The sequence below is a fragment of the Vidua macroura genome, chromosome 4 (genome assembly GCF_024509145.1).
Source record: "Vidua macroura isolate BioBank_ID:100142 chromosome 4, ASM2450914v1, whole genome shotgun sequence".
NCBI lineage: Eukaryota > Metazoa > Chordata > Aves > Passeriformes > Viduidae > Vidua > Vidua macroura.
Window position 1 is genome coordinate 35,997,526 of NC_071574.1, and position 25,024 is coordinate 36,022,549.

Here is a 25,024-nt window from a genome sequence, read left to right on the forward strand (position 1 = left end):
CTACAAAATCAAAAATGAACTGTGTTCAATTTGTCCTTTAAAATTATAGATAGTATCTGAAAGGAGTGAAATTTTACACGAAAATTTCCAAGAAGTATAATTTTACCAGCCTATCTTAGAGTTTTTAACATCCAATTTAAGACTCTTCTGTCAAAACTCATAGTCATGAATGTTTGCTTAGTTTTGGTAATTTTTTTTTACCCTTTCACCCTCTTTAATAAACCTAATATGTATAATGCTAGATAAACTAAATATTTTAGAGTAGGAATGCAGCATCATCTACTAGAAAGGAGAAGCACTTTTTTGCTAGAAAGAAAAGGTTTCCTTTGTGTGAATAGTTGAGTGCTAGAAGATTTTTTTTTCATAAACAACTAATTTTCATATTGTTAGTTGCAAGGTTTGTATAGCCTCTCTGAGAGTTATTGCTATGGAAGAAGTAAGAAGGTTGGTATTAGTTCATGAAACTATCAACTTGCTTTCATAACTGCTGCCTGAAATAGAAAACAGAAGGTGAGATTCTGAATCCAAAGAGATCATCACCTTGCCAGCCCTCTCACATACCTGCACTATCGTGTTGAAAGTGCTGAACATTCTCCTTCCCATTTCTGGTTAGCTTGCAGGCCCTGAGAGAAGATCCCCGAAGTCTTCTAAAGGTACTAGGGAATGGATTCTTACATGAAAGGTGCATTTCTTGAGTCTTCTTAAGTACAGAAAAGTTATTTAATGTCGAGGTATCTCATACCATTCTCAAGGGAGTTGGCAAGACAAGAATAGGAAGACATCTCAAAACAGTTTGGTATCTGTATTGCTGCAGTTTTATAAACATAACAGTAGTGAATGCTTGACTGCATTCTGGCTGGTTTGTTGTTGGATTATTTCTGTTTTCAAGCTTGTAATTATGTTGCAATATATATTTATGAGCACCTTCCTGTGCTTTCGGTCTATGAATGAATTTCAATTTGGTATTTTGTTCTCCCTGGAATCATTGAGCTAAGTACTATACTATCCCTTAAAGTTTTGGGCACTTATCTTTTCCTACTAAGCCCTATGAAATAATGTCATATCTTAAATAGTGCAGTGTCTTACACACTACAGAAATTAATGACAGTACACTTACTGGCTTTTTTGTGTAGGAATTGACACTGTGCATGCAAAGGGAATGTAAATAAAGTTTGGGCAAAATGTAAATATTTCCTTTTGGCATAAATAATGAGCAATGTTTTGTATATTAGTAGTGCCACTAGTAATAAGTAACACTGGGTTTTAGGATGTCATGAAAAATCTTAAAATTTGTACAACAGGAAGCTGGATATGGATATCAGAAATGTAATAGATGCAGCACTGGTTTGTGATGTAATTCAAACTCTTAGAAGCCAGACTAAACAATGCCTTCAGAGGAAATTTTTCATGAGCAAACACATAACTGCTATTCGATGCAGATGTTTAATACATATGCAAGATTGACATGGAAACATGCATATGCTAGATAAGTATTCAGAATTTTGAAAGATGGAAATGTTTTCTAAAAATTTTTCTAAGTGTAAAATATCCATGGAATTTTACATAAATTGTAACAAGTTGTAGTGTGACTTTAATTGCCGTTTGTCAACCAAAATCCAACCATCAATAAATACTATAGCACTCAATAACACTGGTTGTCCTTTGATAGGTCAGTACTAATGATTTAAAGGAAAAATATTCAATGAACTCACACAAGTAAGAAATTAGGAAGCAAAGGGGATTTTTGGCTACTTTTTTTTGGTTACACTCTATCTACTCTAATGTGTTTTGCACTCCTTTTTCTGTCTAGACAGAAATCAGTTTGCATTGCAAATCCCTCCAGACTGCTTTGTGAATTAATAGCTAGTCAGATTACTCAAAGCCAACATCACAGTTTGTCAAATTACCTGTTCTCTACTTCTTTCTTGGACATTTTGACTTTATATTGATTGAATCCTTCAAAAACAGGCTGCCCGAGAATGAAAAATCCCATGGAATCACTTGCCAGCTGTTGATATTTTGACCATTACTCAGCTGTCTGGAGACAGCCACAAACTGTATTGAATTACATTAGAACGATTGTCTAACAGCATGTAAGAAGAAAACTGTATGAAGTAATTTTGCTTAAATTGCCAGGGAATTGCCACATATACATGCTTTTTTTTTTTTTTTTTTCTAAGCACAATACTGTGTATGTTCACAAAACACATCTCAAAAGATAGTCATCACTTCTCTTGGATTGTGCTTTCTTGTTTCCTGTTTAACGGCTGTGTTCCAGAGTCTCCACTCTAGTTAAGTAACTCCTTTAGAAATCCCCCCCCCTATTCCTACATAACGTTTGAAACTGAAAATAAATGGAAATGTTAGAGAAATCCTTACTTCTTCCCTGTACCAAGAAAATCACCTTTCTGGTAGCTGATGAAATTCAGAACATAGAAGCTTTGGTAGGCTAGCTTGCATGCCAGATCCTTGCACTCTTTAGTGAAAACAAGAGAATTATGACTAAGTATCTGTCTTCTTTCACTGCTGAGAAGCAAACAAGGGCTTGGAGAAAGCAATCTTCTATGATCCATATCTCAAGAAGTCAGATTAAGAGAAAAACTGAAAATAGGCTAAAATTCCCCTTCATTTAAGGTGGTCTGATCAGCTTACATATTATTGCTTGTCAATTAAATTTTCAATTGTACTCTGTGCTCCCAAGATACCTACAGAATTCTGTCCCTGTCAGTGGGACTCATCTTAAGTCTGACTGCTACAACTATCCTTGCTTGTTGATGCTTCCAAATTCAAAGTAAACAACTGATCTGTTTTGTACTATGTGATTTGAAAAAAAAAACCCAACACTGTCATTCCTCTCCCACTGTAAACATTTAAAACTTTTTGGAGTACAGTAATATTCACAGCTATGTTGCTGAATGCATTCATTCCAGCCTTGATGTATATACCTGACTTAACTTCAGACTAGGTGCCTTAGGCATCTACAGTATCATAACTACCTTAGGGTAAGATTTAGCATAAACTTTTCCTTGACAGTGATAAATGGATTAATTTCTCCTCAAACCCGAACAATGTTTTAGGGGCTAAAGTTTTTGCTGCCATAGCAGTGTTCCCATTTATTGTACCCAATCTGGCTAGATAGTGGACGTCTTGGTTATTGATTACATATTGTGTAACCTAGGCTCTCCACTCTAAAACTGCATTTTATTGCTCACAATCACATTTTCTGTTGTTCAGTTTTCTTACCAGTCTTTTTTAAGTGCTGTTTGAGATGTCTTCAAATGTAGTCAGTCTTGTGCATCTTCTAAAAACTTTACTTCCTTGAGTTCATTCCTTGAGTGACATAAAGCCCATTAAATAAACCAGAACAGCTGTCTGACTGGATAAAGGTATATGCGATAGTGATTATCAGAAACAGGCAAATTGAATATATTTTTTGTTGTTATTGCAAGCTAAGGCATCTACAGGTCTGCTATAGTACCATTCATAATGCTACTCTGCATATTCTTCTCTATTTTCACTCTTCTCTATTCTCTTTATATGAAAAATGCAGAGATACCTAGATGAGAAGTAACCTGATGGGCCTATTGCTTTGAGTTTAACTGGAGTTAAACACTTGTGGAACATGAGGGAGAATAAGACACAAGTTGTCTACAAGTTGGCAGAGTTCTGTTTTGTTGGATTTTTACCAGGAAACCACAACTGTGACTTCCCACTGTCTCTGTGTATCAGAAAACTTACGGCTTTGAACCTACAGCTCTAAAAAGTGATCTTTCATTGCATGGGAATGAACAGCTACCAGCAAGGGACTGTACTTATTTCCCCAACTGTGTGTGCATTGCAGTGGAGGAAGTTAATGATCACATTCAGAAGTGAAGTTGCAGATATAAGAACTGCTCTACCTTTAATGCAATACAGAGAAACATTCTGAAGTAAACACATTGTCAGTAATAAAATTCGTTAAAATACAATAGTTTTCTCTTTTACCAAAGTTTATTCTTCCTAATAGACTCAAGAGCCATAAAGGGAAAGAGTTGCTGTGTAAAATGTCATCTTTCTTCCTAAATAACTAACAAAACAGTCAAGTACTTGCATGCCTAAGCATTTTACATGTTTCAGTGAACAAAATGCTTTTGTATTCATTTAGTCAAGTGTTAAATATGTTTTAAGGCCCTGAGAACAGCATTTCAGAGCTGCTTTCTGGAACACATTTCTGTGATGAAGTTATTTGTCAGCTGATGAACGCCAGGAAGTAGAACAGACATTATTTCCCTCAAATCTTCTGATTCTGCTTAGCACAGTAACAGAAAGTAAAATAATTACATAAGTCAGGATGTAAAGGTAGAAAAACACACAGAACACTGAGTATATCCAGAGTGTGTTATGGAAATCTTGAAAGAACCTTTCTTTTGCCAAATTAGTATTTCATTTCTATGTGTTCCACAGTAGTAAGCCTTTTAGCAAGGACCTGGAGGTGAGTGATTCTTGGCTTGGAGGACGAAAATCGATAAAGAAAATGGCAATGTGTTGTTCACATGTGCTTATTGCCCATGCTGCCTTTTGATTTGTTCTTAGGATTTTCATGTTTTCAGTTTAGCCAGCTTTCTAATGATTGATCACAAATGTGTTGCAGTTTGTTCATCTGGTTGAAAAGACTAAATTTTAATCTCTGATTATTTTCATCATTAAATTACTCTGAAACTTTTTACAACGATTTCTGTAATATAATAATAAACATATTTTAAAACACACCTCATCAGTAAGCAAAGCACATCATTGTAGAATCCATTAGAATTCTTTTGACACTGAAGAGTGAAGATTGGCTCTTCTCCTGTGATCATTTTATATATTTAAAAAGCTGGAAGAATGTTATGCATTAATTAGCTCTGCTGTTCGAAAAATAGGACTTCTGCTGGTTGCTATGTTTTATATTGCCTTTGACCTCTTTCAGAGAGCAGTTCTTAGCCTGGTGGAGTGATCTTCTTTTGCAGTCCTGAAAGACTCAGTTTTCAGCATTCTGCTGTTAAATGAACAGGAAACTAGAATGCTGCCTGTATAAGATTACATCCCCAGGGTCAGTTCAGTCCAGGAGTACGCACGTGTGGTTAACAATACAGCTTCAACTGCTTATGACACACCAAGGCTCTAAAAAAAGCTGATCTCAGTAGTTCAAAAACTAGCTTGTGTTACCCATTACTTTCTTGATAAGACCTTTCATGAGTCATTAATCTTCATCTGTGTTAGATAAGATCCAACGTGCTGCAGTGTTACCAGACATGACTCTTGCAGCTATACAGAATGACTGGTTTGCAATGCCAAAAAAAAAAAAAAAAAAAAAAAAAAAAAGGCACGTTCTGCTGTCTGAAAACCAACTCTGAGCCAAATATTTAGTCAGTCATTCATTTTTAGCCCATTTCCAGTACAGGAAGCTTTTGGATTCATTGTAATTTATAATTGGAAAAAACTCATAACTTTTTTCGTTAGCTGTCTAAATGAGACAGTGGTCTGTCATTCCATGGGGGGAAAAAAACCAAATAACCACTATTTGAAAATGCTTTCCAATTTGAACTATAAGAAGTGAAGTTGACCTTACTGAACCTCTTCTACAGTATAATTTTCATATGGAAGTTATTAGATTCTAAAGTACTTTTCCTCATTTTACGGTATGCTTTTTTTAGCTGATTATGTGATAATATATGGGAGTGTGTGTAAGTGTCCAAATTGCAAAATGCATTTTTCTTTTTTTTTTTTAATTAAACTGAACATTATAAAATTTCTCTGCTTTGGTTTTGAGATTAAAAAAATCAGCATAAACAGAAGAAACTCTGAATTATTTGAGGAGACCTGTAATGTAGCATTGTCCATGTATAAAATTTTATCTGTGTGTTGTGTAAATAGTAGGATTATTTAAATCATCTGTACTGTGACATCTTTAAAAAAACTGTACCATTACAAGTAGAGATAAAATAAAATTACTTCTTAGAAGAAACTGGAAAAAATATGCCTAAACAGTTATGTGTGCTTATTATAAATGGATAAAATGGATTTTGTAAAAGTTACTGTAAGGCCCAACCTAATATATTTCACCAAATTTTCTGACAGAAGCTGTGGTATAATCAAAGCCTATACCATGGCTTATCAAAGTAGAATGAACACATTTAAAACAGCTACAGAATCTGTCTGTCACAGCGTTCTGAAGAGGTTTTGGGGATACTGTTTTTTGTTATATTTTTAATGTATCAATTCTCACTGCTGTGCAGACAGTGACAGAAATTATTTTCCCAAACTCTGCATAAAGAGAATATTTATGCATCTGAAGTTTTTAATTCTGGTTAGTATATACAGAAGAACTAATTGGAAGTGGTGATAAAATGTTATCTAGTTTTACTGGAAATGGGATATGATATGAATGTTGCATTAAATACAGAAAAAAAACAGAGAAAGAAAGAATTGTGTGACATTTGTACTGATGGTGTTATTTAGAGATGCAAAAAGAGCTTGCAAAGATAATTGTTTCTGGAAACCATTACATTCATTTGTATTAATTAGTACTGTCCTGCATTAAAAAAACATTGAGTGGGTAAAATGACTGCACAGCCTTGTAACTGCAAAATTACTGTTCAAGCCAGTTTTGAAAACTTAGCTTGATTAATTTACTTCTTTCAGATGCAAAATTATTTTCCTTAAAGTCATTTATGTTGGAAGTTCTGCAGTTCTCACAGAATTTCTTTGTAAAAGTCTACTTTCTGTTCTTTTAATATACAGTGCAAAAAACACTACATGGTACTTCAAATAGTTTATGATGCACTTTATTTTTCTGTTTATTTTCAGAAGAGATATGTACACTTGTAATAGCAGAAACTTTTCCTGAAGATTCAGGAATTTTCACCTGCACAGCAACAAATGAACATGGTTCAGTAACAAGCAGTGCACAACTAACTGTCTGCTCAGGTATGCGACAAAGAGAAAGAGGAGCTTTTGGTCATAAATCTTACATAAATAATTTACCTGTGAGGTTGTCAGTCTGCTTTCTTTGTGGAAAACAGCTGCTGTAAGACATGGGGTTTGTCAACCCCAGTGCATTCATATAAAGCAAACTGAATGTTTCTTATGTTCATTTCCTAGTTTAATATTTTTATTAATGTGAAACACGCTCTTAAAGTTCTGCCACAAGCCTGGCATATCTTAAGCATTAGGGTTCAAGACTAGATGGCAGCAGAGGCAAAATTAAAGAGATGAAACGATGCTACTAAAGGTGGCCTTCCGTAAAATAAAACACTGTGACATAATATGTTTAGTTTTGTGATATGTTCCCATATATATTGTCATGGGATGCACTAACCCAGCTGCCATTGCAAACTTGCCATGTATACATGCTTTCTTCAGCATTTTTAAATTATTTGTTCCTCAGTGATCCTGAAGCTTCAGGAAGAGGAAGTCCTGTTTTAGCTGTTGTTGTCCATACTCATCAATCTCAGTTAGTGCCTTGATTCCTTGAAATAGATTTAGAGAAGTCCCTAAGGTTTCTAGTTGTGCCTTTTGCATGAGGCACACTCAGAAAATGAATAGCCACCCATGTATCTAATTCAGCATAAATAATCAATATGAAGACTAGAAAAATGCCTTTATAAAACCAAAGACATTTCACCTTTAAAAAACTGAAAATACACCTTGTATTTACCATGTACTTCGTCTATGACTTGTTGAAGAGACATTCTTTTTGATTTCTTTTAGCCAACTTGGAATGCTCTAGTGATGATTTCCATCATTTCTCACCACTTTCTCCTGTTGAAATTAGCTCTCTTGAGCTTCCTCCTAAGAAACTTACAGATACCCACGAAGCAAACAGCACTGAGTTGAGACCTGGTGTGATAGACCTTCAACAACAGCTCAATACATCTGAGGAAAAATCAAATGGCATTCATCCTCTTCATGGAGTAAATGGAATGATTAACAGCAAGCCAAATGGTGATAAATCCATCCCACCTCCAGCTGCGTTGCTTTCACCCACAAAGGAGCCACCACCTGTGCTTGCCAAACCAAAGCTGTGAGTATTTTTGAGTGTTTTGTTTCCTATAAACTTGATATTTGTTGACAGCAATTTTTTGCCTGAAGCAATTTAGCATTAGATAAATGGACAGTCACGGTGCCTGTCCTTTGAACAGTCTTGCTGCTGCTGTAGTTTATGTGTCAAAGAGCTGAATACAGGAGACACTTGTTTCCTTTACGTAGTGCTACATCAAAGGGAAGTACATTCTATATCCCAATGCCTTTAGAGAGGTTTAACATAAAGTCACAAACAGAGAAATACTGTAGTGGCTGTTGCTCCATGCCTTTTTTTCCCTAGTCACCATAAAGATCATAGTGGCCTGAGATTTTTGGATGCTATTTCTCTTTCAGCACTGGTTAGGTCTTTTTTTTCTGCATGTGCTTGGGTTTGTGTAGTCAGTGGATATTCAGGTGTGTAATTTTTTTATTATTTCTTATGTTTATGTATAACACATATCTCACTCTGCTTTCAGCCAGATTACAATTGCTCTCTTATAGCTAAAAATCGGAGAAGGCAAAGCTCTAGGAAAGGACAGAGAAATGAGTGGCAAAAAAGTTACTGTAACATTTTTACCTTTTGTTAATGGTGATACCTTATGCATAAGCAATATTATGCTCCCTGTTAACTCATAGTTTGATTTTAACATTGCACAGACTCCTCTTTTCCATCTCCCTCCAGAATATTTGGAATGTGATGAAGTAAAACGCTACTTTATTTCATTTGCACCAATAGTTGGAAGGAATTGTAAATTATAAAAATGTGTTTAAGAAGAACCATGAAACATGGTCCTCAAGCTTAGCGAGGTCATTTGCTTTATTCCATGTTTTCACACGAAATTTGCAAAATACAAAAATGCTGTTATTTTAGCACTCATGTTTGAATTTAAATGCACAAAAACACATTTGAGGCAGCAAGCCAACAGTATTCCCTTTCCACTCTCACCACTTTTTCTTTCAGTTGCTCTTTGTCATTCTAAGCAGTCTCTGGCAACTGTACAAGGGAATGAGGAGTGGAAGAACTAGAAAGACAGAGTAGTGAAGTAACAGTATATATGGTGGTGGTTGCATGTATGGGAAGGAGGTTGCTGAGAATGGCAACTTGCAGATGATAGGTGATATGGAGAAAGCCAGGTGGTCCTGTACCCAGCATACATATCTCTGGCAAGATTCACTCATGAAGAAAGGAGATAGTGTCTCCAGCAGAGCAGTAAAAAAGAAATTTCAGCCCAGAGCTTTCTTTCCCAGAAGCAAGGTTGCCTGAGATAAGGGAAAGAATGTGGTGTAAAAGACTTTTCACTGTATAACGTTCACTGCTATGTCTGCAAAATTTGTTTTGTTTTTAAACACAGAGTCAACATAAAATACTGTAACGTAAGAGGGATGCTATTGCAAAAGTCCCTACAGTTGCTGATGTCCAAATTGATGACCTTGGAATCCCTTGTGTAATTACACTTGATTCCTGTTTTTGGCAATTAACAACACTTGATGCACAAGAGACTGATCTTGATTGCAGTCAAGATACATGTTTTGCTCGGTCAAAGGCTGTGTACATCTGTGCTGCTGTCAGAAATTGAAATCTTGCCTTCTCCTCAAGCATTTTGCTCCCAAGCACAGTGATAGCATAAGGAAGGGAAAGAGTGCCAACAAGAGGAGAAAAAGAAATGCCTGACTGCAGAGACTTGAAATCAGCTTTCAACATTTGGAAAACTGCTTCCTTAGTAAAAATGAACAAAATAATAACATTAAAATTAGCTGAGTAGTAAAGTAGCTCTCTCAACCGTGAGAATGATCTCTCTTGAAAAGAACTGATATATGGAATTGTATCTGTCTATAGAGAATTAGATGACAGAATCAGCACATACTAGCAGTGAATAAGAGCAAGCACACTTATTATAACCTTTTAAAAAAGTTATTTAAACTTCTAAATTGTTAACTATGGAGAGAGCTTTAAGCTTCTGAAAATCATTAATAGGTTTATTTTTCAGGAAGACTGGTTTTAAATTTCCAAAATAATCTTTTGCTTTCAAGTTTATAATAAATTATAAATTACTTAACAGGTTTATCTGTGAACTCTCTGAAAACAGTTTCTTCAGCCAACACTGAAAGTAATTGCAAAGAGTTTGGGAATGATAGGCTAGTTTTGGTTTTATGTTTTTTATTATTATTTTTAATTTAACAGGAGGGAGAGACTGAGTACCTTCTTGAAGTATGAAATAAATCTGCATCTTGGCAATGTAGCTGTAACCAACAGCTATAAATAGTGAGTTATCACAATTCAATCTAATGCAAGAGTGGACATGCTATAGAGAGTTACTGTAGGTGTTTTCAGGCTTGAAAAGTGCTTTTAAAGTCCTAAAAAACATTCAGGTTATGGTTACAGACACTTTAATAATCCTTAAGCCATCATTAGTTGTTGCTTCAGTGTGATGCTAAGAATTTTTAAGAGTTTAATATGACAATATTAAACCTGGAAAAATATATATAGAATTAATTAGGGAAATAGTCAACACCAGATATTTGCTAAAGTGAAATCTAGAAGACAATAATTCTAAATATGGTTAAAAAGCACAATATTTAGCGCTGTTTTGTTTGCAACATGAGTTTCTGTAGAGAGAAAGGACTGCTGAACTGAGACAAAAAACCCTGATTTCTGTGATTCTGATCTCTGCTGCAGTGACCTATTTGAGGAGGTTGAGCTATTACTGTGCCTTGGACTTTTTGGCCCACAATGCTGTAATGCACAGATGAGGTTTCAGAAGATCCCCAGCAATGTGTGTTATCTTAAGATATTTTGCATCTCTCAAAATCAGACAAATGATGTTAATAGTAATTTCAGTGTGAAGTCTGTGTATGAGCCTTAAACCCCTCATAATCCCCAGTGTGAATGTCTGCAAAAACGACACAAGGCTGTCCTGTAGGACTTTATATAACATCTATGGTTTCAAATGAAGAATTTCCTTTTAAGTGGCTTGGTATCACTGTTATTTTTCCATGTGTCGGTTAAAACAGTAAGAGAAAAAAAGATGGTCTGGTTACTGGATATACCTGTGTGATGTTTGTTGGCTTTGTGACAAGCCATCATTTCAAAGTTCATAGACTCAGTGTAATGACAGTGTGGTGCCAGAGCTTCCTGACTGTCTAGAACTTTAACACCTGACCAGAGAGCTTCTCTGCAGCTGTCTCGTGTTCAGCCTCTTTATGTTGCAGTATTATCCAAGTCTGTCATATACAATGGCCACAAAGAGTATAAGCTTAAAGGGAGTTTATTATTTCCATAATAATTGTATTTGATATCTGCAAACAGTAAGAAACTTTTTAGAATACATTGAGAAGAGCTGGATAGAAAAACAATATGTGAGAATAGGCAACAGTTCAATGATTCATGTAGCTTTAAATTCATGAGCAAAGGTCTATCCATATCCATTTCTTTTGTTTCATCTGCTCTGCTCTTCAGAGGCTGATAAGGACCTTTGGATCTTTATCTTGCTCTTAAACCCTACCCTCAATTAAACCTTGATCTACACATACTTTCTACTGTAGTAAAAATAACTAATGCTAACTAAATCTGCTAAAATGTAAAGCAGGATAACTGCACATAAGGTTAATCTCTTGATAATAGTACAAGTCCAGAGCATTTTCTGCCTCTATTTTCACAATTAATACATTGATGTTTCATTTGTAATGCTTTTTTTCCTCTCATTCTATACCAATACATTTTTAACAGAAATGGAGTTAAAACAAGGAAAAGTTTTGTGAAGCATTTCCATTTCAGTGATCAACAGGCACTTGGACTAGGGTTTATAATTTACTAATAACAAATAATATATGAAAATAGATGAGGTTTTATGAGAGAATATACTAAGAAATAGGATTTTTCCCCATTTTCTCAGACTCATTTCTTATGCAAAAGTTGCAAATCCTAAAAAGGAATATGATTTCCTTGATGAAGTGTTATAATTTCTCCTGGTATACCTGTGGACTGAATGCAGTAGGTAACAGTAATTTTAAAACAAGGCATTAGTTGTCTTTTTTTTTGTGATCTTGGATCAGTGTGAAAATCTCTGAGACTACTGGAAGACAGAAGAGACAAAATAGGAAATGTTATAAAAAATAGGTTGAAAGTCAGATTTCATTGCTTATTTCAGATCAAGGAATAGCATGACCCAAAACCAGTGGCAGTTATTGCTGAGAAATTTCCTTTTTACTTGTGTCTTTGTTAACATAGTGTCAAAGGGTAATCACAAATGAACTTTAAGCCTTTTAAAATCTGCAGCAATAGGAGTATGAATACCTTTCTAACAATAGATGTGAAAAACAAGAGAGGTTAAAGGTGATACATTTATTTTTAGTTTTTTTCTCCTTTTGGCACTGATGTTTTCTGACCCAAGCAGGTGGAGACACTTAAGTGTACATCCTGCCTTCATAAAAACTAATCAGTATTTTAACCAGAAAAGTCAAATATCCTTGAAATAGTCATGAAATACTTATACTGTTTGTGCCACCATCATGGTATGCACAGAGAACTTTGGTATTTTATCAGATTTGTACTTTAATGCTGAAAGTAATCTAGTTTACAGGACAAGCAGGGACACGAGGGAAATTAATAGAATCATAGATTGGTTTCAGTTGGAAGGACCCTTAAGGATTATGTAGTTCCAGTCCCCCTGTAATGGGCAGGGACTCCTTCCACTACACCAGGCTGCTCAGAGCCCCATCCACCCTGGCCTTGAATGCTTCAAGGGATAGTGCATGCAACAGCTTCTCTGGGCAACCTTTTCCAGTGTCTCACCACCCTCATAGTAAAGAATTTCTTCCTAATATCTAATCTAAACCTTCCCTCTTTCAGTTTAAAGCCATTACTCCTTGTCCTATCATTATCATTACTCCTGTATGTCCTATCTGCTCCAGACTTCCACAGGCCCCCTTAAGGTACTGGAAGGCCTGCTCTAAGGTCTCCCCAGAACCTTTTCTTCTCCAGGCTGAGCAACCTGGTTCTCTCAGCCCATCTTCACAGGAGAGGTGCTCCAGACCTCTGAGCATCTTCATGGCCTTCTCTGAACTTGTTCAAACAGGTCCATGTCTGTCTTATGTTGGCGACCCCAGAGCTGGATGAAGCACTGCAGGTGAGGGCTCACAAGAGGAGTAGGAAAGGGAGAGTAAGCTTCCTCAAGCTGCTGGTCATGTTTCTTTTGGTGCTGCCTAGGATATGGCTGGTCTTCTGGGCTACAAGTGCACGAGTTCAGCCACTTGCTTGAGCCTGTGCATTTTAAGCTTTTGGTTAAATACATGCTTTAAACTTGTAAAAATCTTTAGTGCCTCCAAGAGTGTTTTCCCTCTCCTTTCTGCCTGAGTGTTGTTTTATAGCTCTGTTGCCTCTCTAACACCTTTGTTACCAACATCACCAGCTCCTCAAGGTTCCAAGAATGGGCTTTTTTCTAAGAAAAGGATAGCAAATATTGGGGGTGGGTTGGATTACGTAAATAAGGCAATTTGGTTTTTTATGTAACAAGGTTGAGTAGAATACTATGCCAACAGTTTATGATGCACCTTTGAACCACAAAATATAGCAGGAAAAGTTGTACTATCCATCTGCAAACAGTTTATGGATAGTTTCTTGATAATCATGAACTAAAAGCATTGAAATGAAATATTTCTGTTATTTTTTTGTTTGTTTGTTTCTTTCCTTCTCACCTAAATAACTGAGTGGATTTAATTAATTAACTTGGAAATTATCAAGCAAAGGAAATTGAAGTGGTCAGTTCTTCTAGAATGCAGTATTTTCTGAGAATTTCTCAGTGTGCTTTTGGATTGGGAGTTCCTGCAGAAATATTCAAGGATTCTCTTGGTATCACAGGATAGAAATCTCAAACAAAATGATTAAATGCTTCCCTGCATGCTAATCCTTGCAGTCTAATCATCATGTGTACTTAATTTTTACGTGGCTTTGAATATGGCATGCAGCCACATTTCCCTTCATATTCTTTCTTCCCTGACCATGTAAATATCCAGTCTACACATAATTTTGAAATCGTAAATATATCATCTTATGCTGGTTATGAGGAGGAAGGTAGATGAGAAGGGATATAGTTTTTGTTTTGAACCACCTTTGTTTACTCTGTCTTGATACAGCTAAACCCATTTGCCAGGACTGCTCACTCCAACTTGTAAAAGGAAGAAGATGAAGCTGAAAAACTAAAACAGATGTTGTTCATAATTTTGGATTTGGTTTTCAGGAAAAACTAAATTTTAAAGTCTCAATAATAATATAACTGTCATTTTTGCCTTCTGAGCGACTTCTTAGAGAAAGATCCCATCTAATTCAGGCGAAGAGCTTACAACTAATACAACAGAAGATTGCACTAACACTTCCTTTGGCACCCAGCTCTGTTGAGAAATTTTAAAAAAACTTCTGCATATATCACTTAGTATTCTAATCCAAAATGAGAGTCTGGAAATCCTTACTCAACTGAGATATGACATGGAAATTGATTAATATTAAAAATGCAATATTTATTTTAGAAAATCTGCTTGTTCCTTTTGTACAGGTTTTGACAATATCTTTTATGATGTTCAATTAGTCAACAAATTGAAATAAAAGATCAACCAATATCAGTTTCTGAGACAGAGAGAGGAACTGGCCAAAGCTTGTTTTGCCAGTCCTCATTTTCTTTGGAAAATGTGTTTGGTAGAGTCTGGAGAGATAAAATTCCTTTTGATTACATGAACTTCAAAGTATTATGAACACTACAGTTCTCTATGATAGACAAGCATAATTATGTGAATGGTAGTTGGGTTAAATAGTTATTATTATGTTTGAATGTGATTTCAAAGCTACATGACTTCGCCTTGAAATCTTCAACAATATGAGGACTGATTAGCAATTGTTTTGCTATTCTTTCCTTGAAGAAATAATAAAAAAAAAGGTAATTTGAGGATGTTTTTAGCGAGGATAACTTCTGAATAGCTAATTTGCTGCATGCTTTTTAATATATAGCCAAAAAAGTAGCTAAACTATCTAAACACAAGCTCAAGTTGTTAAACAGAAGTTCAGGTGCTGGCTACCCTCACACTTCCAGTGCCTACTTTTTCAATAAACTTGTTCTTGGAATTTACCCTACCATAGAAACCATCTGCAATTAGTTCTACCCGTCTACCTGCAGTTGGTCATGCCCATGCTTTAAAAAAACTCTGCAGAAGTGTGAACCCATCCTTGAGTAAGGAGACTTGCTGTACAGGGTGCTAGCTCATGCAGCTTAATAATAAACTCACATAGTTATATAGCTACTTGATTTTATTATTTTTCTGTTCCCTCTTAACATATGCCAGATTTTTTTTATGAAAGTGGTGCAGTTGTCTGATGGTTTCCATGCTTCTTCCATGTGTGATTGTACTACTAAGTTTTTCTTGTATGTCATTTCAATTTTTCATGCTTGCTCTCAGGTATATCTGCCGTTATCTCTTGCATTTACTTATATTAACTGTGTTTAAATTTTCTGTGTTAAGAAATGTTTTCTGGTGATGAAAATAAGAGGTTGGAACCCAGTGGCATTTGCTTTTTTCTAGTTCAGTGTGCATGCTATGAAACTTAAATACAGAATTTCTATATGCTATTTTTTCTGTCATAAACAGAATTAATAGAGGTAACTAAATATACCAAAGAAGACCTAAGAGTTGAGCAAGTCTTCAGGTCCTGCTCTGTCAGCCTTATTCTTGTCCTAAGAAGCCTTATTGCTCTCTTAGAGGTTTTATGGATGTAAGAATGGAAAAGGCTTATCCAGTGGAGGGAGCAGTGTTGCTTGAGTAGATATATGTCAAGGAAATAAATTGATACTTTCTAGAACACTGACAAAACCACATAAGAGACAGCAGCTGGACTGCTTTCAGAGGGCTTGTTTATATTCTATAAGAAACACCAAATTAGAAGCACAAGTCTAGAATTTGGCTGCAGAGGAGAAGTTCAGTATTTGGTTTGAAATTAGTTGTAGGGAAGGCAGAAAAGACCCCAAAGCTTTTTGACCCCAAAAGGCCAGGATAGCTGTATTTACACACAATAATTCCACCACTGGTGTAGGAAGTGCCTCCAGGGGATGATGAAGGGTTGGCCTTAGTATCAAGTAGAACAGTTGTTAACTAGAAATATAATCAGTCTCTCATCTTTTGATAAAAAAAAAAACAAAAAAAAAACAAAAAAAAAAAAAACAAAAAAAAACAAAAAAAAAAAAAAAAACAACCTAGAATTCCTGCCTGTTACCTTGTGGCTGGCCTTTAGGTATCCTTGCCAAACTCTGCAGTGTATTTAGTAAGAAAAATAATTAGCTGCATTCATTTTCCTGCTTGAAGGACTTAAATACTTGCATGATCCTGACAGATAAAATGCAGATCAAATTGTTTAAGTTCTCAGTGGGTCAGAAAGACAGGGGAGAAGCCTAAATTTTAAATATGAAAATTCTGATTAAAGAAGTTTCATTAAAGACACTTTGTAAAATGATTTTTGAGAACTGGTAAGTTCTTTGTAATATTAAATGTTTTTACTGGTTTGTTTTAATAGAACTGACATTACAAGGCCCTGTATTTAGTTTTCTAGAAATGACTGTGTTAACAGTATGCTTAGAGTTTGAATCATTAAGTCATTTTCTTACCTATTTGAGTGAAAAATCCATTCTGTTTCTTTATTAATCTCACGTTTGGTGTTCCTCCATAGTCGTGTTCTGATTTGTTGTTCTGATGTTCTTGGTTTCTGCAAGTGCTTATAATTTCTCTATGTCTTAATATTACATTTTTAATATATGGCTGTGAAACAGTTAGTGTGTTGACCATGTAAAAAAACCTCTACGTAGCTGTGGAATTGCTTATAATCCGTTACAGCTTCCTAATATGAAAACCATCATATAACACCTATAAACTCTACTGCCTTCTTGGAACTGACATATAGGTATTAAAATTTTGGTAAAAGCAGAACTTCCTCTCCATTGCATGCAGAAATGGATATGATATCAATGTACACACACAAAAGTATACATGCAATTCCTATTTCATCAATTACTAGGTGAGATATTTTCTTATTGATAAACCAGCTATTTTACCCAACGACCTGCCATGCAAATTACAAGCTGATGATAATATGTGAATGTGGCAGATGTGAGTTTAACATGCCAAACCTTGGTTCTAGTTTTAAATATATCTAAATAAAGTATAAAAATACTAGAAACATATTTGAACCTGCAAGTGGTATATGGGATAATACTTAAAATTTCTCGCTGATTGCAGAAGGATACTTTCTCATTATATGATTTTCTGCTTATTCTGTTGGTGCTAGAGAGTGACATAGAACCTGGAAATAAATGCTCTTCTATAGTGTTGTGCGTGTACAGTGTATGTGCCAAACTTTAACAGGCACTGATCTTTTGGCAATTTATCTAAGTTTATCTCTTGGACTTTCATAAAGTACCTTGCCAGTAAATGCATTGTGCAAGTCCTTTGGCATTTTTTCACCACTCCTATCTGTACCTGTTTCCTTTTTAATTTCATCCTGTAAATGATTTCTTAAACTAAGGATTTCTTTGGTTTTTATTTGTGCTGGCAAGTACAGTGCAGTGTTATTCTTTTTTCAATTTGGAAGATAATGAGGGAAGTAAGCTTACTAAGCTTAAAGCCTGCAGAGTCCTAATGAGAACCTGCATTCAGAGTACTTGAATGCCACCTCTTGCTAGTTCAGCTTCTATGACAGGAATTGTGTAAGCAAACCTTGTATCTCTGCAGAATCTCTCTCTCTCCAGGTTTCAGTAGCAGTAGGTATGCAAGTGGTGATCTGGTCGAAGAATGCAATTTTGTGGTTTAGTAGCAGTAGTGGTTTAGTAGTAGCTATTCTCCCTGATAGGTGAATAAATTGAAGCATCAACAGCACATTCCAAAAGGTAAAGCATAATGGAATGGGCTGCTGCTGTTGTAGTTTAGGGAAAGTTTAATGTCTGCTAGATAGCACCTTTCCTTTGAGAAAATGACCTGTTAATACTCAGAGAGAGAAAGTCAAGCAGTCACCAGTGACAACGGCTTTATTGCAGCAGTTTGCTTCTGATTTTACCTAAAAGATGGAGGCATCTTTGTTTTCCAGCTTTCAGAATTCAGTAGTAACATTTTCTGTTGTCACTTTTGTCAAAAATGCTTTTTATCTTATAATTAAATACTCAAAACATATAAAATTGGAGACATTACTGTAAAAGTCTGATTTTATTTTCTGACAACTAATTGCTCCAACATGCATATTACATCTTTAAAATTCATGAATTTTCATGACTGCTTACAGGATAAAATTGTCATTGGAGATTATATAGAAGTGAGAAGTCCTCTGAAGTGCTTCATTTTGTCTTTTTTTAAAATTAATATCTGTAGTATTTTAAATACTTAGGGAAATAGTTATATTGGCTTAGATGTTACTCAGAAATTGCTTAGAATTTTGAGTTTTGGATACACTTCAACTTTTGTTTACTTTTATAATGCTCACTGGGAATTAACTCTTCCTCCCTAAAGTAATGTAAGATAAGCAGTGTTTTCTGTCAGAAGCAGAAATTCACAACTACCCTTTTAGTTCCCTTGCTAATCATGTTTACTTAACTCTCAACACATAGTGATATTTCCAGACTTTGTTATCTAATAAATTCTTGTCTGAGTGAAGTTGCCAAGTCAGCCCCTGAAGGCAGAGCTGCGTGTCTTCAGCTTCCACTAAAACACATAACATGATGCTGGTTATGAGCAAACACCCTAGAAATGTGTGTAAAAAATACTCAATGTGCAGAAGCATCCTTTTAGCATCCACAGCCACTGGGATTATGTAATGAGCCTTCTCCTTGCTTTATTAAAGTCACAGAAGAATTTGATGATATGTCACAGCAGGGGGCTGTATGTCCTGCATACAGAGTCAAAACAAAATATTTGAGGGGTGGGGGCAAAAAAAGCCTTTATAATGTCCAGAATTACAAATGTCCAACCTGCTATTGCTGTAGTACAGGGAAATATTATGTTCTTTTTTTTTCCCTTCTGTGTGTTTGTGTAAATGAAAGACAAAGAATTGCTAACTTAATTAAAAACAGCATGGTACAAATGTGAAGGTCCCTGAGACAGGACTCTACAGTTTTGATGCTGATGCTTTTGCTCTGTCCCATTTATTTTTCCTAAGTGAATATTTGTCTCTTACATTAGAAAGACTAGGAACATAAGAGAATTTGAGTTTTTCTATCACTAGCTCATAGGACTTCATAACTGACTGATGTTGCAGTAATGTGTTTTATTGCAGAACGCTACAGATACAAATTTTTGAATTTTATGTTCCCCAAACATATTTTATAATTTCATTACATCATGAAGGGGTAGTTGCTGCATATAGAGATTGTTTGCACACAGATATCTTTGTCTCACACTTCTTAAGATCCATGCTCAGAGATTGTGAGGGTTAGCCCCCCTCATCATTCCTTAGTCAATAATCGGATTACGTGACAGGGATCCCAAATGCCTCTCTTCAGTATTATCCAGAATTGTAGCCTCGCCTGCAGCATCTCAAAGATGGATTAACCAATTAATTACAGATTCATCAGGTCACTGAGTGTAATCCTTTTTTTGGCCACAAAGGTTGTTCAGGGAAAAGGACTCAGTATGACTTCTGATTTTGAGTCAATTGCTGGAGCTGGCTGCGAGGGTCCTTCCCCTGGATCATCACTGTCCACTGGCTGATCGGTTTTAGTTGTGTGTTTCCCACATCTTGTGGTAGGGGCAGCAGCTATTCGTTGAGGCTCATGGTCTGGTTTAGCTGCAGGCTTAGGCTCACTGTCTGGTTTAGCTGCAGCCTGAGTGACTGGGGTAGCTGCTGATTTATCTCCCTGCCCCCCTGCCTCTATCTGCTGCCCTACAGTATTTAGCAACGTGTGATAAGCATAGGCCAGCTTATTGCAATCAGCTTTTTTTTATTAGAATCATCACGGCACTTTTCTTTCAGATATTTTCCCTTGTCACCTGGGTTCTGTATTTGTTCATGTGGAAGTCTCAGATTACAGGGTCAGAAAATTCTTTCAGAGTTTGGCCCATAGCCTCCCATTCTCCACACCACTCAAGATTTTTTATGCTTGGGTCCATGGCTGGGTCAGGTATCTCATTAGCTTTTCTAGACATATTAGCCCTCATTTTAAACAAGTTGCAAACTATATAGAGGAAGCTTATTAGATAAAATACCAAGAAAATGGTCTCTTTAGCATTCAGGTGAAATTGAACATTGTCAAAAAGTGATGTGACAGATTCAAGGCAGAAGAGGGGAAGGAAAGGAAAGGCTGAAAAGCCTCATTCCCTGCTCCTCTTCTAACATTTTGGGTGCAATTACAAATCAACTCACTAAATATGCTATTGGAACTAGGATGCAGGCTAGGACAAAGAAACCGTGAACCATACATATCTTGAACAAACTTCAGTACCTTTTTTAATTCCTTACAAACCATTATTACTACGCTCAGCACAGTAACAACCCAAATCCATAGCCCTCTATTGTAAAAGCTTCGTGTTAGGAACAATACTGGAGCTATCTCCGGATAAGAAAATAAGTCTAGGGACCAGAAAGGTATTAAAACTTTTAAAAAGCCTAGCGACCAGAAACACATGAAGGCTTTCACCCAGAGAGACATTATGAATTTAAGCAACATAGCTATTGACTGCTTTATCCCACTACAGAGTAAATGAAACTAAAATGCAATCAGTACAGGGTTTTTCCATTTTCTCAAGCCACACACTGAGCACCAAAAAGTATTTGTCTTGGTTTAGGGCAAATGTGGGAAGAAACTTTTGAATGGGGTTTTTTTGGAAAGCAAATTCAAGCGGCCCTTTTTCTCATTGGTTTGGGAGAGATTTCTTTGAAGAAAAGTGGAAAAAACTGTTTATTTAACAAGCAAAGTACTCACAAACATGAAAAAATTAGTGATATTAAACAATGGAATCTTTCATTGTTTTGAGGAGAAGGCAAATTCAGAGAGAGTCCTTTTCATGGGGTGTAACTTGGCTCTCTTCCAGTCTCTCCGGGGCTCAGGTCCCAGCCACAGTGCAGCATGGGGGCCCCCCCCAGATGATAGTCCTGGTCTTCTTGGATTGAACAATAGTTGAACAGTTCCAAAAAACTTCTGGCCTCAGCTAACTAAAAAACACTAACTAAAAGCAAAGGAGTGCTCGCTCTCGCTGTCCGTGCTGCGGACAATACAGTCCATAAAGGAGAACACGGGGGAGCAAGCTCAGTTTCTGTAAACAAACTGCACGCTTCTTTTTCCCCTTCACTCTCAGAACCAGTCTTAAAGGTGCAGAACTTAATATCCAGCATAAACAGAACAGTTGTCGTAAAGTCATCCTAGTGCAAGTAGTAAATACTATTCTCACAATAGTCTGAGAATGAGGAAAATTGGAGAGAAACAACTCCTCTCTTCTTGGTTAGTGTTGAAACAGCTAAAGCAGGTTATTAGAGATGCTGTTGAATAATCAGCAGTTATTTAAGTTATTCCACGGTATTCTCATGGCTAAGGTGATTAGTTAAATTCTAATGATTCTGTGTAAAAACTATAAAACAATGAATAGTCCAGATTTTTCTTTCACTCAGAATATTGCATGTCCATCTCCCATGGTGTTTATAAACAAACAATTTTTTGTTCAAATGTCCCTGTTGTTTGCTATCACATTGTTGTAGGCAGTATCTGGCAGCAGATTCAGTTTTTTATAAGAATTTTCCTATAGTGCAGCTATTTATTAAGACCTCATTTAAGGCTCTCTGCTTCTCTCTGTGGAGAAAAGATGGTTGTGAAGAAATCTAGTACCATTACAGGACAATTGTTTTATCCTTGATACACATGAATTTCTAACAAGTTATCAATATGCAAGTGACAGGATGATTTGAGTAGAAAAAATCATATGTGACACTCAGGAAAGCATTTCAGTTTAACCTGAGTCAGGGATAGGTGTTACCCAAAACAGGGTAATCTTCTGTGCTGATTGGTAAAGAGATATTTTTAATATCCTCCTAATTCTCTCTGTAAGTATTAAAAGGAAGGCATTGAAGGCATCTCTAAATAGCCTTGCTGTGTGTTGTTCTAGTGCCAGAATGAGAAAAATTACTAGCAAGTTACTAGACACAAAATTGTGTAAGACAGAATTCAATCATCTTTGTTTAGGGTATCTAATTGCTTTATGTAAATTTGTCAAACTGAAACTCAAAATGCTGGAAACTTTAGATTTAAGACATGCTTTTGAATATGAGTATGGGAACTTAGAGAAAATACAGTCTCATATGTGTTTTGCTTAGTAACTAACTGAACTATCCGCAAGAAATGCTATGGGACATAAAGTATAGTTCATCAAAGTAGCCAAAGGACAAAGAAAAGGGAGTTGGTTTGATTTTGTTTTTAAAGTAAGCTAAATATACAAGTGGATGAGTTTCTGAGGCTTTGATGTAGCTAGCTTTTTATTAGAGGTTTGTTCTGCCAGTTCTGACCAGGATAGAGCATGGATGTCAAATCCTTTTCTAAACAAGCCTCTCTGATTTCTTCCAGAGAACCAGCCTTACTAAAGCAAGGCAATGTTAACTCTTATTTAAGAAAAGTATAATATTATGCAAGTTGAGATAAAGAAAGAGATTATGGCTCACTGAAATGGTGCTTCTAACAATAGACATTGATTTAAGCCATTAAATAAATGATGGCATTGTTTCCAAAATGAGATAAGGACAATTCAGATTAAATAGCAAACTTTCAAGTTACTATAACAAAAGATAATTTCACAAATCATCCTTTAGTTTTTATGGAAAAATATTGAAAATATTCATTCAGCAATTCATAAGATTTTATAGCTGAAAAAAAATCAAATTTTCTGGTAAAATGTGAAGTACATAATTGTGTTTTTTATATTCTTTTACTACAGCCATACAATCAATACTGGTATTAGTAATGGCATAGAAGTAAATCCTTAGAAAATATTTACCTCTCTGTAATAAATCTTGGTATAGTATATCTTTTATGACAAAAATGAGGACAAAAAGAACAGTTTTGAAAGATTAATTCTTCTGAAAAGGCATGTACATGTTAAGAACCCCTGCTGAAGCCACATCTAAATCCCATTTTATACTCAAACAGTGAAAGAGCAAGCACTGGATTGCCAAGCTTGACCAGGCATTATTTGAACTCAAACATTTAGAAACAGTGCTGTGGATAATGATATTCTGTAAAGCTTTCAGATAGAGGTTAATATGTAATAGCAGATAAGTATGAGTATAATTTTAGTGAAAACATTGTGAAGTCAATGACTGGGGATTTGGACAACACAAATGTAACTTATTAAAGGAAATATTAGGGATAGGAAATAGCTGTTTATACTCAATTTGTTATATACCACTTGTATATTTCATGTTTACTCACCCATGGAATGTTTCAGAGAAAACATTAACTTTTTGCCAACGGAAAATGCAGTACAGCGTTATTTAAGGACAGAATAACTTTTTTTAGGAGTCCAGATTTCAGACAGTAACTCTGTCAGCTTTGGATGCTGGCTGTTGGTTGTTAACCTTGTTGAAAATAAGCACAAATTCTATAAGTATTCTGTACCCATTTGCTCTTATTTGTGTGGGAATCCATATACTTTTAAACATCATAATCAGTTCTAGTTACTGCTTTATACCACCAAGTATCCTCCATAAATTAGGATCTCTTTCTAATATGGTCAAAGGCTTTCTCATAAGCTGTCAGAAAGCAGTTGGTTTTTGGCCCAAGTATTTTACAGTTTTAATTTGTGGTTAGAAGTTTTTAAAACTTCAGAAAAAGTGAATGAGAGAAATATTCTCTCTAAAATGAAAAAGAAGTATTAAAAACATAATTCAGAAAAAGTGAATGAGAGAAATATTCTCTCTAAAATGAAAAAGAAGTATTAAAAACATAAAACATCTGATATAAATGCCAAAACAATTTTGAGAAGCCAAAGGTATTTTTGTAAATTTTGTTTTAGTAATGGATGTCAAACTTCACAAATATCAAAACCATAAACTTCCAGACCCCCACTTTAATTTGCAATGACTTGACTTTGATTTTCTTTGGATTTACTGGAGTATCTGCTTAATACCCTGTGTATATGGAGATTCTTGGAAAGAGATCTAAAAACCCAGTAATATTGCAGCTTAATTTAGGCAAAAATTCTGATGGATTTTGTTCTTGTTTGATACAAGTAAGTAATACTTTTTATTTTCTTTTTTTGGAAAGGTATAGATTTCTACAAGACCCTTTGAAATGAGATGTATATATTAACATGAAATTAAGAAGAATGGGTTTTTCAGATATTAATAATTTCATCTCTTCTGAATGTTTGCAAACCATTGTAAATTTCTGTAAGTTCTAAGCTCCCAAAAGATTTAGTCTTGTGCTGCTTGGATTAGAATCCAGCTATACTCCTTACCAGTCCTCAGAGCAATGATGTTACACACAGCTTGTAGAATGTGGAAATAATAGCTCCTTCCTTCTATGTACAAAAATTATCTAAAATATAATTGGTTATGATATTGGGTAGTAGTGTACATGTGTGTGTGTGTATTCCTATGATAATCCTTTTTGAAAATTCCTTTACTTAAAAATATTTTGCAGTACTCAAAAGGAAACCTCAATCTCTCCAATTTAGAAACTGTGCATGATAGTCATTGTGCAAGGCATGCTAAATGTGAATTCACTTTTGATTTTCTGGTGTTTACCTGGAAAATATTTCTGCATTCATTTTAGTTTTGGTAAGGGTTTTTTGGCTGTTGCTCTTGGTTTTTCCTTATTTGACAGTTGTGCTGAAGATGTATCCCTCAAGCTAGTTCTATGTTTATTGATGGAATAGATACAGCTTATAGCTACTCCAAGAGTATTAGGACATTGTGTGCTTCTAATTCTTCACAGATTCAAACTTATTAAGACTGGATCTTTTTCTCTTTGCTTTGATTGCC

The 25,024-nt window shown here is 35.5% G+C and overlaps 1 protein-coding gene across 4 annotated transcripts in view; it reads left to right on the forward strand.

Moving 5' to 3' along the window:
- Window positions 1-25,024, forward strand: part of PALLD (palladin, cytoskeletal associated protein) — a 190,734-nt gene that overhangs the window by 75,729 nt on the left and 89,981 nt on the right. For all 4 annotated transcript variants that reach the window (XM_053974899.1, XM_053974901.1, XM_053974900.1 and 1 more), the window contains 2 exons: window positions 6,829-6,948; window positions 7,732-8,044. In XM_053974899.1, coding sequence (XP_053830874.1) covers window positions 6,829-6,948; window positions 7,732-8,044 — 433 coding nt within the window. The remainder of the gene's footprint in view (window positions 1-6,828; window positions 6,949-7,731; window positions 8,045-25,024) is intronic.